Source organism: Chiroxiphia lanceolata, chromosome 7 (genome assembly GCF_009829145.1).
Source record: "Chiroxiphia lanceolata isolate bChiLan1 chromosome 7, bChiLan1.pri, whole genome shotgun sequence".
Taxonomy (NCBI): Eukaryota; Metazoa; Chordata; class Aves; order Passeriformes; family Pipridae; genus Chiroxiphia; species Chiroxiphia lanceolata.
In genome coordinates, this window is record NC_045643.1 from 15,848,158 (window position 1) to 15,867,177 (window position 19,020).

Here is a 19,020-nt window from a genome sequence, read left to right on the forward strand (position 1 = left end):
ATCAGTTGACTTGTATACATAGATCTCTATTACAGCAAAAATTATGAGAATATAATAGAGACGAGACAAGAGGAAGGCTGAGTCAGGTTTTAAATTCCCCTTTGGAGCAGAGAGGTAAAGAAAAAAATGCTTTCTTAAAATTTCGTATGTGCTAAGGAAATACATTGGAAAATACTTAAAGAAAAAGTAAAAATCCTTTTTTTTTTTTTTTTTTTTTTTTTTTAATTTAAGCTCAACTGGAAAAGTTCAGGTAATTTTCCAAGTACTAGTAATATTTACAGCTTATAGGCCAGAAAGCAAAGGGACAGATTAACATTTCCAACTCTGAAGCACAAAGTAAAGCAAAGGAAACTTGAATCAGTATCAATTTTGAATACTTTGAGAGAAGGTTGTTAGGTGGAAACAATTGGTTGTGTTAGCAAGAGTTGTGCAGATAATTTACTTTAGTAATGAATAGACAACATTCTTTTTATTGCAGATAAACCCCAGGTTTTTAAATAATAATGGTGTTTCATTGGCATTTTAATGCCGGCATCAAAACATCAAATGCATTGTGACTACTGAATGCTACAGGGAAAATTATCTATTTGTGCGCAGGTAACTAACACACAAAATGTGCTTAAAAGTAAATGTGCTTAAAAGCTTAATTTAAAATTGTAACACTTTTTAAAAAATAATTCTACAATCTAAAATAGATATTTTTTACATATTAGGAAGCCTTTTTGCTCTTCCACCAATGCGTAGCTGCTGATTGCCATCAGACACCATTGATGCAACTCCCATCAGGAAACCTCTTAATGCACATTGGATTTGTAAGTGAAGTGGAGGAATACTATTAAGTTATGTAAAATATCCTGTTGATTTACTAAGGTCATATATCTGTGCTTAAAATGTCAGAGTAGACCCAATGAAACTATCCCTGATTACATACATTACTAAGTATGTAATAAGCTCTCTTTGGGAAAGCTGATTTGGCCACACGTTATCTGTCAAACTTCTATAACAAAACATTGCACTGGCTATATGTGGCCAAAATGACCTCTGACTGTTTTGCACAGCCTTCTAAAACGTGGTTTCCACTTATGACCGTATAAATACACTTAGCTCTTCTGAGGATCCTGATATTACACATCCCAGTCTTCTTGTCAGCTCTGCTACAGTACTGTTATTGTCAGAAGGCAACGTGTGTTAAGTAGATTAGAAAATAAGGAAACCAAGGTTTCATGATAGCTGTGGCTCTTAGAACACACATGGCAAGGTGCTTGGGCAGTTCTGTGTAGATATGCATGTGCACAGAATAAGGCTGTGACAGCTCATGGTAGAACAGCCCTGAGACTTCTGTAAAATCCTGAGAATCACTGGCTCTATTTGAATGGATACAAATGCTTATACATTGCACCTTAAAAACCTGTATTGAGCCCTTTGCTAGATCTTACACCAAATGTTAATTCTAATAATCTATAAATTATGAAAATAAAACGGAGGGGGAATCTTGTCTTAGCTGTAAGAACAGACTCTTAGAGAAACTAGTGGAAGACCTGTTAGCTGAGAAACTCTATATCGGAACAAAGCATGAACAAATACTTCTCATACCCCTGATTTTAATTTGTTAATGTTCTCCGTTTTGGCAGAAGGGGTCAATGTGTTAATTTCAGAGATGTAATTTTCAGGTATGTGTTATGCTTGGTTTGCAGTGTATGTGTTGCCATCTCAGTTTTGGGATTTCTGCTTCCCATGTTCATTTTCCCACCAAGAGTGGCAGATGCTGGGTGACAGCACATTCCCACTGTCAGTGCTGAATTTCCAGGCATGCCTGGATTGCTTGTGATCCCTGTGCCTTACAGGATCGGAGGCTGCAGAGTTTCAGTGGGCTGTTGAGCTCCAGAGGTTTCTCTCAAGTACTGTGCCAGAATTTATGTATTTATTTAAGTCTTGGGCAAGTGATAAGTGTCTTTTTAACATTCCATTCTCTTCTTAAGGTTTTTATACTACTAGGAGAGAAAGTAGCTTTCATGGAGTCTCAGCTATTTCCACAGGCAAGTATACAGCATGGTTACTTGATATTTAATATGATTGTGTGATGTGAGCCTGACTTTTAGAGACTTGGGAACAAGCCATAGTCTAAACTGGTACTAAGTGCAGACTGTTCTCTTCCTGAGCCCTTGTATGTAGCTCTGCGTGCCTCTCTTGGATGGCAGATACCTGCAAGCTGGGCTCAGTAATGTGAAGATTGTACAATGTATTCAACACATTTGACTGCTACTCCACATATCTGTGGTGATGATGTGAGCTTGATATCCAGTGTCTGCTTTATATCACTCACTGCCTCTCAGAACATGGCCTTCCTCCTCTCCAAGACTAAGGTATTCAAAGAAACATAGTATTATGGTTAGATGTAGCCAGGGTTTATGTTAATGTTTTGCTTAAGACAGCATTAAAAGGCTGCAGCGAGCCACATGTTCAATGAGCCTTGTTAGCTTTTTATTTCCACTCATTGCATGTGGCCAGTTTGTCAGGGAGCTGCCATTTGCAGGCATCATTTCATGGTGCATTTCCTCTGCAGAACCAGTCATACCTGAAGAAGCCAAGGCATTGCTCCTGCAGGTGGCAGAAATGTGAACGGAGTTCTTTTTGCTGTTCGCTGTTAGCTGTTACCTCTTCTCTAGGTATTGCTTTGTCTTCTGGATTTTATTAGAGCTATATCCACCTGTCTACCACTAAACTCTCTTCTTCATTGGCAATTTCATCAAAGACTTTGCAAGTGATCCAACAGACATTTTAAAGAGTTTTTTCATTGTTTCTAAAGAAGAGTTTACTTCTGCGATGAAATGGTTGCTACTGCCAGTGTGTGTTGGGAGGGGATGACAGCTGCATTCCCTGCTTCACAGCACTACTAGAAAGGAAACTTCATCAATATTTAGAAATGGATGAGATGTTAATAGTCATGGAAATCATGCACACACCTGGAGAATATAAAAAGCACAGCTGAAATAATTGTCAGAACACTGAGGTGATGAAAAGCAGTAGTAAGCAAAAAAAAGAAAGGATGGAAAACCATTTGGTGACTTGTAAGAGTTGCATTTACAATGAAAATATTTATAAAAATGATGTGGTGTCAATAGGTGGGCTGTAAGGATGTTTTGGAAGATCAAGCTCATCCTCTGAAGGCTGCTAATCAAATACTCTGCAAAAAGAAGAAATATTCACACAGAAAGTAACTTAGAGAAAGGAGTTTAATTACAGGATATTTACTAACTGTCAGATCAAATGGACAAAAAAAATATGCAGTCCGTGAAGTACTCTTGCATGCTATTTTTATCCCTGGAACACTGAAAACAAGGTTCTGAAACATAGTTACTGTGGATCCTGCTCTGTTGACAAGGGATGACTTAAGGAAAAAAATCACCTATTGCTGGTGATTGTACAGCAGCAGAAGCTCTTGCTATGAATGTCAAACAATGGTTCTGAAGCATGTAAATCCATCTTCACTGTTCTTCAGTGCTGAAAGAGTATTGAGGGGGAAAAGTAGTTTTGGTTTGGTTTTTTGGTTGGTTTTTTTAATTTGTTTGGGGGGGGGTTGTTTGGTTGGTTGGTTGGTTGGTTTGGTTTGGTTTTAATTGTAGGCAATGCTTCCTAGATTTATGTGGGACTTGAATTCTGAAGTGTTATATGCTATCCTTTGTCAAGGGTTAGTTAAACTGTAAGCAGCAAAGGAGTATTCTCATACCCTTTAGTCACACTCCTGTAATACTGGGTGTCAGAGGGAGCACACATTTGTTTAACAACCCAGTTTCAGGCAAGTGAGCTTGGGTGGGTGGGGCTGGAATTCCAATACTTCCTGGTTTTAACTTCTCCTGTGTGTGCTGCACAATTCAGTAGTTACCTGAAAAGGAGAGGCAGGACCTGGTACATTCTCACTGTTTGAGGTACCATGATCTGAAAGAGGTGTGACCAGGTGTTCTGTGTGACCAGAACATACAAAGGAATGCTCAGCAGTGTGAACCTTCAAGTAACAGTTATTCAAGATGGAGGTATCTTTTTATAATAAAACAAAGCACTGCTATTTATAACTCTGCTGATAAATGACTTTTTAAAAAGGATTATAAAGCCTCATGGTTCTCTAATACTTAAAATTCAACTCCTCTGCTGAATTTTTCTTTTCTGGATAAACCCTCCCCAATATCAGAAGTCTAAAGTAATTTGCTAGTAGAAAGGTGGCTATATAACAGCTTTTACTTGTTCTAATTTTGGCTTTCTGAAATTTGTGTCCATTTAAATCAACTTTTCCAAACAATAGTACCAATATGGCTTTTATGTTTTAGTGTGGTTAGCATGATTATATCCATTTAATTAGTCCCCTCTTAACTGAATGACTCATACTGATCTGTTTACATCGTTGCTGGCTGACTGCTTTTTATAAGACTAAACAGAGGCTTTTCAATTTTAAAAGGTGGTCCTAAGAACCCAGTTACACTGCTTCAACTGTCTCTTTGAACAGTCTGTGTGATTTTTAACTTATGTTTTTATTTCACAAGTTTAATACGTACATCTATATTTATGTATAAACATTGAAAAAATTAAAGGGAAATAGTCTTAATACAGCTAAATTGTAAATGTGAGTTAAACACAGAAATGAGTGATGTGGGACAAAAGTGCCACTGTACTTCATTAGTGGTACAGTTTGTAGTTACCTTGAGACTTAGATGTACATTACAATCCGTATCTTAATATTCCTTCTTTACAGGGAGAAAGAGTAGCCTGTCTCACATCTATATTTGGTGCAGAGTGCATACTCCACTGTGCTAACACACCACATCAGGAAGGAATTTCAAATGCTCCCAAGGAATTTAGCAACAAAAGTCCTGTTGGCTTTCCTTACATGCATGGGCAAGGGAGCATACTAATCTTTTGTAATAAACTGTTCTCTTTCTGCTGCTGCTGCTACTGCTACTGGAGCCTGAAAAACGGACTAATGAACTCTCTAATGTCTCTTCGCCCTCCTGACAGAGTTGAATACACTGGGCCACCGTCTTCTCTTTTGACAAGCTGACTGATGTGTGTGCCACCTGAGAGCTGTTAAAACAGCTTCACTTTTGCATTCATCAGAGTAGAGCTCCATAGGCATTTGTTTTGGACAACACCCAGTGAGGCAGAAATGTTGAGCTTTGCCGGGGGTGATGATGGGGTAAGTCTGTTCTCCAGCTGATTCTGAGAAAAGCTAAGCGGAGAGCCTCCATAGACTTAAGAGAGTATGCTTGTGTCTTCACTTGGGATCTGAGAGAGAATGAGATGTGATCAGTTCACACCTGTGTAATGTTTTCTGTTTTGTTTAATTTCTTCACCCCATTCAACAGTTCAACTCTTCACTATTTTTATTTTGCCATCATATTTACATTCGAATAGTCATCAAGTCACTTCTAACAGTCTTTTCAGTAGCTGTCACTTTAAGGAAAAGTATAAATTCCTCTTTATCTTATATGTAAGCCAGGTGAAGAACAGGAAGACAATTTTTTAAGTAACAGATGCTAGAAAGAATGGCTATTGTTTATATCACATTAAGAAGCTGGAGTTCTGAATTTAAAGGTTATATGAGCGTTCTTAAAATTAGAGTTGAGGCTGACGCAATATAACATTTGGTTGGTAAGCCCTAGTTAAATTTGGTGAATCTTTTTCTATCATTTGATAAATAGTAAAGATTTAGGTACTGTTTTGACAAGTGCTAGGTACAAATGCCATACATACTTGGTGGAAATCCTCTAAGATCCAAAAAGAGGGATATAGGGAAGAGAATGCTTTGGGATGAAAGAGCGAGACGTGAAAAATTAATGACCAGTGGACTGAAATGTTTCAGTTGTCATTGCTTCCCAGGTTGGTTTACTGTGTGCATTTTTTTAAATGTTGTTGTCCTTGTAAGCAAACAAATAGTGATTTTGCTCTTACCATTGCACTGAATTTGCAATATTAAGCTGTTTGCCAGTTTCTTGATCTCCGATACACTGCTAATTTTACAGTTAGCAGTGTTGTTTCATTTTTCTTTTTGGGTAGCTTTTTCTCTTCCTGCTGTTTCTTAGTGTGATATAAAAGTGTCTTCAGGATTGGTGATGAAGGAGCAAGAGTAGAAGGGTTTTTGTTAGAAGATGCACAAGTAAAATGGGAAGATACAAGCTGCAATTTTTCACTATATTTCTGTGTTTAGAATGAAATTAATCTGGAACTATCAAACAATAATATGGAACATGGTTTGTTTTCACCATTTTTTCTAGGGGAAAGCGGGGTGTCTTTTACCCCCCGGGCACTTTTTCACAGCTGTTTCCTAACCCTTTACTTCTGGGACTTCTGAGCCTTCTCTTTCCATGGTGGCAAGGAGAGCACAATGTCTTTCGGAGCCAGCAGGGTCCTGGGCTACTTTTGCACCACCTTTTCTTAAGCTCCTCTGCTCTTAGCTAACAGGGAAATGCTTTCTGCCTGTGCTGAAGCTGTTACCTACCTAAAGTTAATTCCATTTACCCTGGCTGGCCCTTTCCCTCCCTCTTGCAGCCAATAACCCCCCACTTTTGAGAGCAGGGATTGCTTCTTCCCCACTTGCTGCACCTGTCCTATCTCAGCAACTTGGGCAGCAGAGACCCCTCACTGCCGCATGGGGAGCCAGTCCTGTCTGGGCGCCCTTCACCCCTGGGTGTCCAGGACTGTGGAAGGACAGACTTTCCTCAGTTCAACCAGTCTCCCAGTCTCAGGGCCCTGCTGGGCTGTGGAGCAGCTCATACTGGTCCTTGCCCTGCCTCTGGGTGTGGGAAGTTAGTTTGTGCCCAGTTTGTCCTGAGTCTCTGGCCCTCACTAAAAAAGGAATGTCTGCAAGGGCTGCAGTTTCCTTCTGTTTTCTGTCAGCCTTCTCTCTAGGGCAGTTATCTGCAAGAAGTACTTCTTTCTAACTCAGTGTTGAGAAAGAGGCAGTGTTGCAAGTTCATGTTCCTCACAGGCCATCTATGTACTTTCTGGCTTCTGAGAGAAGGCGTTTCTGTTTCCCTCTCTTCTACCCTGACTGCTGCTGGTATAGTTTTTATCATTCTTTGTTTGGGGTACAGGAAAACCTGGTTAGAATTTCAACCTGTTGGATAGCCTAGAAACTTATTCAACTAGTGTAGGGTACAGAGAAGCCTCTTCCAGGAGAAATACCTACCTCATGCTCGACCCTCACACTTGATGTGACATCCATGTCTGCTTTATCAGCCTGGGGGAACTTGCAAGACTTCTTGCTTTCATGCCCTCATTCCTGATGATACCTGAAAATGGTACCTTCTCAAGAAGTAGGATGGTAGGAACCAGTAAAAAGCAGCAAGCATAGACTTAGAGAGACTGACAGGGGTTCCGGGTGGGGCTCCCAGAGTAAAGCAGTGTTTGTATATCCTTCCAAGCCATGTGAAACCCGTCAATTTGAGGGGTTCTTCCTTCCTCTGTCCTCCTTCACTTTTTTGCTATGCACCCTGTTCTCCCAAGTGTGAGACAAGGAAGGAAGAGAAGATTGCTACATTTACAAAGCAAAGTAAAGGACCTTGTGTCTTCGAGGCTTCAGGGAGTGAACTTTGTTTCTCCCAGAGCCATTTTGATAGCTTTCTCCCAGAGCTCCAAAGCTCTTAACAGAAAGCAGTGTGTCTCCAAGAAAGGCCCTTTTCCTATGCGTTGCTATCTAAACTATGATTACCACACTTCCCTTGCTACACATGTTTCTCATGAGGTGGATAAAGCACATTCCATATTGACAATGAAGTGAATTTTCTCACATTTACCTCTCAAATCCTTTTTACGTACAGTTGTTTCAGCTAATACCTGACATTCCTTACGCTCCAGAAACTAGAACTTTTTCTCTGTTTTCCCGAGATAGTTTCCTTTGTTCAGTTTCATTGTTTCCTATGGACAGCTGGTTAACTCATTTCTTCTTGTCATTCTTACTCTCCTCTTTCACACAGCAGTAGCAAAGGGAACATATTTCTCCCTCCTGATGCAGATAGCCTGCCTGTTTCTGGGTGCTACCAGGATTACTGGTTGTTTGTTTCAGACAAAGGAAAAGATGGCAGATAGGTAAGTAAACAAGACTGAGAAAGGCATGCTTGTTAAATTTTGTTTCCCTAGGCACAGCTGAAATGTCTCATCATGCAGCACAAAAATTCTCAGCTTTTTCTCCCACGGTTGGGCTCTAAGATCTGTTTTGATACTTTGATACCTTTTCTCTGCCTGCTACTGTCATGTTTCCCCATCCCTATCTTGTATGCTTAGCATAAGCCAAATAAATACGATAACCATGCATTTGTTATCAGATACTCTGAATCAGTTGGCTCAGTTGCTGCCAAATTTGCTTACAGTCAACTTCTTGAGTGTGGCATTTTTCCCTTATTTCCAGATGTCAGCACCATGAAAAATGATACCTCATTTACTTGAGTGAAAAGCAGCTCTTGTGTCTGGCTATCCTAATGAGATGATGGATTGGCCCAACTTGTGCTGTGAAAAAGTGCATTTAGAATGTGCTTCTGAGAGAATGAAGACTCAATGACATAGTACCAAAATTGGTTTCGAACTTCTTTTGTAAGAGTAACAAGAAGTCTGGCTGGTTTTTCCTAATTGGTTTTTCCAACAGCCAAGTTCTGTTTGTCCTCAGTCCTGCCTGCAGGGTGAAAAATTGAAAGTTGCTTGTCTTTTGGAATGTTTTTTTGAAAGCCCAAGTATTTAGCAGGTTTTGTACAATGGATCTGTCTTCCATTCAAACCAAAATAGGGCTCTCTTACGTTTCAATTTGAAGTTTTCTTTAGGACTTCCATCTCTCAGTTTTTGTGTTGGGACTAAGTACCAAACATTTCATTCTGCCACACCTATTACATGAATGCACACATGAGTCTGAAGAAAATCCATATAGTGTTTCACTGGCAGGACTTTCACAGGTGTTGCAAAGAGTTTCAGAAAACTATGTGATATTTGTTCCTTTGTTGGCAGCTTGAGGGTTCATGGTTCTGTTTTGGCACAAGGGATGGGTTTTGCTTTGCCAAGCCCATTTTGCTCAGCACAAACCACTGGAAAGTGCTTCTGTATATCCTGTTTGAAAGTCATGGTTTGAAGTGGTGCTCAGATTAAAATTATAATCTGCCAACAATTGGAGCAGGGGAGAAATGAACAAACAAAAAAATCCCAGACCTTGACACATCTGTTGAAATTCCGTGAAATAACCTTAAGTTTCTTCTAGTCCAAAATATTTTAGAATTTGCTTCCAGATCTTGGTTCCATGGCAGGTGTGTATGGTCTTGTTTGCAATTAGCAAATATAGATTATATAAAAATGTCTCTAAATGTCACATATTTTTAAACAAATCAAACAAGCAGATGCTTAGGGGAGAGTTATGCATGTAGTTTCTCGAGTGGAGCTATGTTTCCAGAGAGACCTGCAAGCCTAAACAACAGTGTCACTTTCTCAGCTGTTCTGTGGAAGGAAACCCAGCAGCTGCTGTCTCATAGTGTGGGTACTTGTGGCATGCTCTGGGTTAATGGCAATAGAATTAATATGCCAAATCAATACTGTAATCTAAACATGTCTAATAATTCCCTCCACTGAATAAAAACCTTAAGTGGAGTTTAAGTGACTATTAGAGAGGTCTTCCTTATGCTCACTTAGAATAAAATGAAGACAGTAAAAACAATTTAGGATTAAATTGAAAAGCAGGTAAATTATCTTAATCTTACACAGGAATAAAACGCTGCTTAAGAATTCAGACAAAGTACTTGGTTTCCTTCTCTGGTTGTTATGGTCACTATCCCTTTAAATATTTTTGGATTAAAAATCCCCTGATTTGATTTAAAATTTGATTTATATACACATGCTCATCCTGTTTAAATACTTTGATTCAGCGGAAGAATTATGTTGAGCATATCTTTCAGTAACTAGCAAGAGAGAAAATATTTTACGTGTAGAATGTGAAAACGGAGATTGTTTAGTTTTGTGTTTTGAAACCTGATAACACTGGGTTTGTCTGTATAGAATCAACAGTGATTTTTTTTTCCTACCTCTTTTGAGAACTTCTTTTCCTTTGTTTAGCTGGTGTCAGGTGGTGTCCAAGGAAGAAGCCCTTTGCACTTCAGAGGGTGACAAAAAAGAACAGACAGCTTAATGCTACCAAACTAGGGGTGTGTCAAATCTCTCTCAAGAATGATAAACTCAATGGAGTTGTCTATTTTTAACCTCCCATTCTTTCCTTTTGGCAGACTAATCAGTGTTAGCTGAGCTGTTTCACTGAATGAATCCAAGCGACTCTGGTGCTTTCTGAAATGAACGGTGGACCTTGCAAGAGCATTTCAAGTCTGCTTTAATGTATGAAGTCCCGTTGTCAAACACAATGTCAGATGAAGCCAGTTCGGAGCAGAAACCTTCTACAACAACTGTCAGTTCAGTTGCTGTTCAGGCTGGGGATGCCAGTATTGTCATAGCTGTACTTAAGGTAAGGCAGCAACTGCTGGTATGTCTGTTCTTGTCTTTCTGCTACTTGTTGATTACTACTTCTTTTAAAGGTTCTGTGCAAATGAATAGTTAGCATAAAATGATAAGGCAAGGCCACTTAATCAGTCAATATCTAATATTTTTTCAAACAGAGTAACGTTTTTTTTCAAATAGAATAAACAATTCGGCCAAAATATCTAGGCTCTTGGAGGCAAGGAGTTCCTCCTACTCTGTTTAAAAGGTAAGAGATAAATGAAGAGTGCCATGAAAATGTGTTGATAAGCAGTTGAGACTCCTTGAATTATTTTAAACTGTACTCAGCAATAATTTTACATAAATGGTCTACCAACTCCACAAATGAAGTATTTGCTGAGAAAAACCTGATAAGTGGTTATTTTTGAAAGCTGTAAATTCATATTCCCATGTGTTTCAGTAGAAACTCTTATGTATGTACAGTTGTGCTTATAAGCACCTAAAGGCCTGTTTTGTGAGCTGGAATGCACGCCTACAGCTTACACAAAATTTGGCATGGGGAGTAAAGCTGGATGCTGGTAATGAATCCCAGCTGGAATTTATTGGCACTTTGATTTTTCATTCTCCAGGCAACCTGGGAAACATGCTAGCCTCAGCAACTAGGGTTTGTCTGTAATGCAGAATAAGGTGATAATGAGTTAGGCTGTCAGGTTATTATTCAGGATGGGAGTACCTCAGCTGTGGGAATGCTTTTTCCTATCAGTTTCCACCCTTCCTGTGAGGGGGTCTGCTGCTACAGGGGAGTAATTTCATTGCAAGGAGACTCAAGTTTAGGTGAAGTAATTTATTTTTCCCCTTTGTGCTGTAGAACCGTGCTGGCTTCCAGTGACATCACTGCTTTGGTCCTTATCACCATGCTTTGGTTCCTGTTCTAAAGGCTGTTAAGTGTTCCTGCTTCTACTTCTGCAAACTCTTGATATATATATCCAGTATAGATGTGCTTTAGACCTATGTGGTAGAAATAAGATTTGGGGTTATGGTTTTTGCATCTGCTGTGATATATTTGTACCTTCCACCTGCTCCACCCACCCACCAAGTTTCCTTATCTGTGTCATCTTCAGCTGAAAGGGGAGATGAGTTGGAGAAATGTTTTTGGCTCATTGTGATAATTTTACTCTTCATGGGCAAAACTAAAATCATAGCACTGATTAGGTAGCACTAGGGTGTGGGATTTTGTTACCTGTTTCAAAAGAAATTAAGTTTATGCTGTGTTCTATGTGTTTTTGTCATGTGTATGGCCCCTGAGAGCTGAGAGTCTGTGTGAATAAATAAATGAAAGAAAGCTTGTGTTTTCTGAAGGCTGTAATTGTTTACTTATTGCAGTGTGGAAAATGGGTGAAGCTTCAGCTGGCTGAATCAACACCAAATATATTAGAAATTGGCAGCAATCAGGATGAGACTAAAAAACTACTGCAAGATCATGAATTCCTCCTATCTAAGCTGAAGGTAAGATGTGATGATACTACAAAAAATTTATCTAGTCATTATAGTTCAGGTACAACAGCTGATGTAGATACCCGTGCCTCCTATTGCAATGTTGTGTTTAGGTTAAATTCCTCACAGAAAAAAGTATGTTCAGCCTTTGTCAGTGTAGCAGATCTTCAATGATCCTGCTGGGTCCCTTCCAATTTAGGATATTCTATGATTTTTTTGGAAGTTAGGTCTCTGCACTGGAAAAATATGCTTCTCACAGTAGCAGTAAAGACACGGGGGTTTTTTCTGCTTTATACATCGGTGTCAAGTCAAATGAAAATTCCTATAGCCCTTAGTAACTGCTAAATATAATGGAATATCAATTTATTTTTTTAATTCACCAATGTTGTGAAAAGTTTGATTATTTTATAACAACTCAAGTTCCTTGTAAGTCTGAAGTAGATATTCCAGGAACATTTGTATTGAATGTTGATTGATATAAGTTGCAGTAGAAATGCTACTGTAACATTAAAATAGCTCATCTTGAGCTAGGAAGATTTCAGCTAAGTAACTGTCCTAAAATCAGATTTTGGTGTTCCTGAGAACAGATAATAAGAACAGTGGCATTTGGACACTGAGTTACATGCTTGCATGAAAAAGCTGAATTATTTTAAATATGTATATTTGACACTGAGAAGAGTCTGAAGGCACCTAGAAAGAGATTTTATTTTCATGTTTTTGTAGGGCAGATTCACTTTATATCTGTCGACAAATAAATTCCTCTAAAATCTGTGAAGCTCTGCACAATATCTTATCCTTTTTTTTTTTTGACTTACATAAACTTTAGATCTGAAAGAGGAAACCTGATTTGAATAGGATCAAGTATTTCATTTAATACCAGTGACTATGTACTTCCCCAATCATTAAAAATTTCCAGTGCTTGTAAGGTAATTTAATACAGTATGTAGAGAATGTAGCTAATATGGTGCATGGTGTGGTTTTTGAATAATGTGAAGGATAGAATTACAAAAGAAACCACACCAAACACTGCCAAACAACAAAAATCCACCTCAAATCCTAGAAAGAGGTGGTTCTGCTCTCTTTATTTATGCAGGTACCTCACCTTTATTGCCACGGGCGCTACATTTGGGCATTCTTAAAACAAGCTGCTGTATCTGTTTGAACAATTCAGAATTAGATGAGTTCTTACACACTGATGACAGGAAGAAGCTGATTTTTTTTTCCTCCTAATTCTCAAAAATAAATTTTAAACAGTGGAAAAATAAAACAATAATTTTCATCTTTGAAAGAAAAACAAATATTCAAATAACATTTTACCATCTAGTCAAATCAGGTCAGAAAATTTATTTTGCATTAACAGTTAAATAATGCTTTTCATCCAAATACAGTGTGAAAAAATGCTCATTATTTCATATTTTATACCTGCAGTCCTTGCAAAATCCATCATTGATTAATGAATATTCTATTAAAGGACTAAGTTCAGAATTACTATTTTTCCTCTATAATACAAGAGCTGTGATAATACGAGACTCCAATGTCATTGTAATTCTTCCTGACTCTGCATTTTTCAGTCATGACCCTTTGTGATTTATAGTAAGCTGTTAACAATTGTCAGTAATTACTTAGTCTTAAATCACTAAATCCACTCATCAAAAGTTTTTCCAAGATTGAATCTCAGCCTTTGAAGTATTGTTTAGAGTAATTTTTTCCACTTAGCATCTGATAATGAATTAAGCATTAGCTGTGTGAAGATGGATAAAGAGGGAGTAATGTTTCAGACTTGAACATTTATGGCCATAAAGGTTTAGTTATTTATGAGAGGATAAAAATGAATTTAAAAATGTGGGCAGTAGAGGGGTTGAAAAGATCAAACAAAATTACAGTTGTTAGATGGTCTTTGTTTTGGTGGTGTCCAGTGTATGCAATTCCACTTGATCTTTTACCCTTAGTGAGCAACATAACTTTGTAAATTTGAACATTAATTAATTATGCAATTACATGAACATTCACCCAGCTGTGGTCTTACCTTGTGCAGTTTGTAGTTCTTCCATATTGGCTACAAGTTACTATTTTCATTGACAATCTTGGCCCAACTGACTCTATCAATGATAGAGTCAGTCTATTGCATCCTATAACATTTATTTTTGCTCTGAAGTGGATCTTGGTATTTGGAATGCATTATAAATAATCTAAAAAAAAAGGTAAAAATGAAGCTATGGTCTTACGCTCGAGTAAAACTTGTTCCAGTTATGTGCCAACATCATGATACATTACCTCGGATTTACATAACTTTTTAAAACACTTACATGCAGTAGTGGTAATACTAATACAGCATATGGCAAATCACAAATGTCTTGTTAGAACAGCGCATTAATAAAAATGAGGACTTCCATAAAACACATTATAAATATCCATAAAAAAGTTGTAATTCTGAATAATGATAATTTCCATATTAACTTCATTTGTTTTATGTCAGTCTGTAACTTTTCAAAGTTACAAGATTAGAAAGGTACATTATAGTGAGAGGAAAAAAAGTTGGGTTTGCTTGCGTGCTGTGGGGTTTTTTTTCCTACTGTGCTTCCTTAAAAATGAGAGGACAGAATCCTTATACTTTCTAATTTTAGAGCTAGAAATTTTTACAAGTAGAAAAAAACATAATGAAGAATTTCTCCACTTGGATCCCAAGAAAGTGGACAGGGTTTTGTGTATTGTGGAATTTTTCAGCCACTTAAATTTGAAATAGAGCAGTGAGGCAACTTTGAATGGTTTTCCTTTTTCTCTTCTATTATTGTATTAAAAAAAAAAAAGGCAAATCAAATCCTGGCAGATACCAATACTTGATACACATATACTTAATTTCATTGATTAATCTAATACAATTCAATATTAAACTTTTGTGCAGGACAGAAAAAAATTCTTGAATGAGCAATGATTTGATTATGAAACTAGTCCTGCTTAAGGGAAGTTTTAGAGGATTAATACCAAATACATCTTTGGAATCAGTAGTGATGAACTTACCAACTTTTAGAAGATAATTTAAGTTGACCCTTCTGGTACTATGCCATGTTATTCTGTAAACATTCTAGGTTTTGATAAACCAATATTTTCAGGCCAAATTCTTCTGTCAACTTAATGTTGAAGATTCCCAGGTGTAAGGACAGAATTTGGTGCAGTGGCCAGTGATCAGTTTATAGTACTTCTGATGCTAGAGGAAATGGAATGTAATCCAGCTCAGTGTTTCAGGGAATTGTCTTTGACTAAGCAATATTAACAGGCCTTAAAAAAGCCTAAACTACCAATTTGACACTAAGGCAGATGGTGCTTTAAGGGGTAATTGGAATAAATTTGTTGAAAAAGAAAACAGTAATTTCTAGACAATTTTTAAATTTCTTTTAATGGTCAGAATTACTGCAATAAAAAAAGTGTCTGTACTTCAGGGCATTAGGGAAAACCATATCCAAAATAGTGTCCTTTGACAGAATGTATTCTATCACATTCATTACTGATTTACATTTGTTCCATTAAATTTGAAAATTAGGAACACCCTGCTACTTTAATAAAAACCAAAATACAACTTTAGAAAAGGGGCCCATTTCAAATGTTTATGGATTAGGAAACAGATGTGTTATTGTTAATAGAGTTGAAAGAATAAATGTTGAACAGGAAAGAGTAAAACTGAGACTAAACAGAGAACATGTAAAGTGTTTACAACAACTAGTTAAAATTCCCCTCAGTAGTCTCAGCTAATATGTTGTGATTCTAAACTAATATATTCTGTTTCTGTTTTGCTAAATTAGACCATGTCAGCAGTAACAATTTTGTTGAAAACATCAAATTCTGTGATTTCATGCAAATCTCTTTCCCAACATCTGCCTTATCCTTCTGTAGGTGCCTTTCAGCAAGTTTATATTTTCTGGAAATGTAAATATATGTGTATGTACATTTTGATGTCTCATTTTTCACAATTTAAAAGAAAAAAAAGTGAGATCAAGACCAGAAAACTTGAGACAAAACTCCCAGGAGGTAAAACAATGTGGACTGCATTGTGCATACCCATTTCTCTACCTTTCTTCTGTTCTCCATAATTCAGTTGTTTCCAAGAGAGGCTCTACCTTGAGATGATGTCTTAGCGTTTGAATCCCCCAATACTAAAACTCACTGGACCATTTGAAGAAAAAAAAAGACTCTGTGTGTGTGTGTGTGTGTGGCCATGACAATGTCAAAATCCCCACTAAGGCATTCTTGGTTTGCTTCCAAAGCTCTGGTTTTTATCATGAAAGAGGCTGTGGTAGAACTACTAAAAAATAGAACTAAATCTAGCCCATAAACTTAAGTTTAAAACCATCAATGTTATTAATTTGGTTCATGAACCTGAAGATTGCTCCTAATTACTTTATTTACTTCAATTCACAGAGTATAAATTGCAAAATAGTAATTTATATGCTAATAGTCAAGAAAAACAAACTAGAAAATTGCATTCTTCAAAAAGCACTAATATCGTATGCTCATTTTTTCCATTGATATCTTTTAAATAAGCTTTTCAGTTATTTCAAGTAAAATATTTTCATAATGCTTATTTTTCAGTAAATTTGTTATGGAAGAAATTATTTAATATCTTCTGAATTATTGGCAATTAGTTGTTGAGGTGCCCAACAGTACAATTAGCAGCAAAGTTCAGTTGCATTTTTATCACAAAACAGAGCTGATTTTTGCAAGAGATTTGAACAAAAATGATAGAACGTAAACTTGAATAAATATTTCTTTCAGTGTTAGTTCAGCTCAGTCATCAATTTCAGTATGTGCAAAATTCCTACCAAAATAGTATTTGTCTCAAAGTAGCTTTATGCCTGTTTTCTGAGCCTCAAGTTAATAATTGTGTTGTACAATTTCTATAAACAAAGATTAATTTTAGCAGCATCTCAGTAAGGAGGGTAGTTTACACCTTGAAAACTCGGAGTTATGGAATCAGTGTACAACAATCAGGAAAGGCAAAGGATAGTTTCCCACTATAATTCCTTGCTCTTTTAATGGAAGGGAAAGTACCCAAATAATGGGCTGTGAACAAATTAATACCAAATTGTATTAATATTAATTATAATATTAATAAAAGTTATTGTACCACAGCTTACATAAAAATATTTTTTTCGACCTTCAGTTACTTGCACTTTGTCTCTGCTGCAATATCAGACCCAAATGTACCCTGAAAATGAGCGGTAGGAGAGTTGTGTGAGTGTACAACAGCTGCATTGCTAGGCAGTGAACATGAATGACACAGGCCTGGGGGGTGTTAGCATTTGAAATGTCTTTTAAATATGTTGAAGTGATGGAATATTAGGATAAAAACATGTCTAGTTTTATTTCAAAATATAGTCAGCTCTTTAAAAAAACAGTCTCTGCAAAAAAATTCCAAGTGGAGCTACCTCAGATGTCACCTGTTCTTCCACAGTGTATTCAGTACAGCTGTGAAAGTGGTCTGATCATTTTGGTAAAACTAACCTCCTAGTGACAAGCAGTTTGTGTGTAAAGTTCTGAAAGTATTTTACCTCTTTTTTAACCTGTCAGTATTGTCATGACAACAAAATTTTTAATTTGTCTAATAAAAATTTCTTTTCCCGTTACATATTCATGTGCTAGCACCTGTAATAACAAAAAAAACATTGACACTTTATGAATTCATGGTCACTATAAAACCCAAGATGAGGGTGGATAAGAATACAGGATGAATGCTAATCAATTTTTCTGACACACAAAGATTTTTGACATAAGCTGGAAATGGCCCATCAGTTGTCTTTCTCATGGTGGGAGTAGTAAAGAGAACAAAACACAGAATTATTTTCTTAACAATAGGACATTATTATTTGGTTGTCAACTTGAGCAGTGCAGCAAGCTTAAATTAGAACACTGCATGTTAGGTGGTTTTTTTGGAGAATATGTGCATATGTTTAAGCTACTCCTGGCTGAATTGCATTGTACTCATCAGAGACTTCTGAGTAAATTACCTTACAAGCTTCTGAAGCTTGTAATGTCCAGTAATGTAATATGATGGCATATGAAAGAAGATTCACAAAATCTGCGTTGCTACCACTTGCAGGAAGATAGATCTGTGTTTACATAGATGTAAACTCACTGGAATCTAAATGTTAGAAATAAAATGCTAAATTCTCTTAACTCTTGTTTTTAAATGAATTTTATAAAAATATTGCCTCAATTGCAGGTGAAATTCAGAAGCTTGCTATGAAAAATACAGGAATAATTTACACTCCTGTTACTAGGAACTGGAAATAAAGCAGGAGTAGGCAGCCTGTGGCTAGTTTATCAGACCCACTGAAAAAGTATCCTGACACAAGTATCAGCACAGTGTTTTTTGATTTTTGTTTACAGATTTCTTATGGTTTGCTTTTTTCTTTTTTTTTTTCTTCTCAGGCCTTGGAAGAGCAGGTATGGGATCTGCTGCATGAAGCAGACAACATTGCAGAAGAGAACAAAGAAAAGAGCCAGATCTATGATGCTATGGCAGAGACCCTTGGGGATTCATGGGATGCCCTCATCATTATGTTAGAGAAGCGACAGGCACTTCTAGAACTTACTACAGTGTTCTTTGAAAATGCTCTAGAGGTTTGTATCTAAATCAAATGACTGTTTATTTGAAGCCTCTGCCCACTGTAATTTTACGCTGTTGTGTATTGTTCATTGTATTCCTAAAGGTTGAAGCAATTAAGAAAATAAAAATTTCCAGATGCATTCTTTTACCACCTTCCAGATAGTACAAGATGAAGCTGAACTGAAAAAAACATGTAGACTTCAGGAAATATCTTAGTCATGATGTCTCCAAAATTTGTACTTTAAAAAAATGCCAATGAAAAGTAGAACTGGATCAAAACAAAAAATATGTAATTCAGTGGCTATAGATATTCTACTGAATATCTTTCATTCCTTATGATTAAAGTTATTTGGTGTTGAAAGAACTGAATTGTCAGATGCCTTCACTAATGCTCACTGAAGATTAGCCACTGAAGGTTTTACACCAAAATATCTCTACACCTACTGTAATTATGCAAAGTAAACATTACTCCAACTTCC

General features: G+C 37.0%; 1 protein-coding gene across 1 annotated transcript in view; it reads left to right on the plus strand.

The window, feature by feature from the left end:
• The first annotated feature begins 3,908 nt into the window (after positions 1-3,908).
• The window catches only part of CCDC141 (coiled-coil domain containing 141), a 78,317-nt gene continuing 63,205 nt past the window's right edge, over positions 3,909-19,020 (plus strand). The window contains exons 1-6 of the mRNA XM_032694031.1: positions 3,909-4,031; positions 5,008-5,185; positions 7,965-8,076; positions 10,242-10,474; positions 11,830-11,952; positions 18,364-18,555. Coding sequence (XP_032549922.1) covers positions 10,346-10,474; positions 11,830-11,952; positions 18,364-18,555 — 444 coding nt within the window. The 5' untranslated portion in view covers positions 3,909-4,031; positions 5,008-5,185; positions 7,965-8,076; positions 10,242-10,345. The remainder of the gene's footprint in view (positions 4,032-5,007; positions 5,186-7,964; positions 8,077-10,241; positions 10,475-11,829; positions 11,953-18,363; positions 18,556-19,020) is intronic.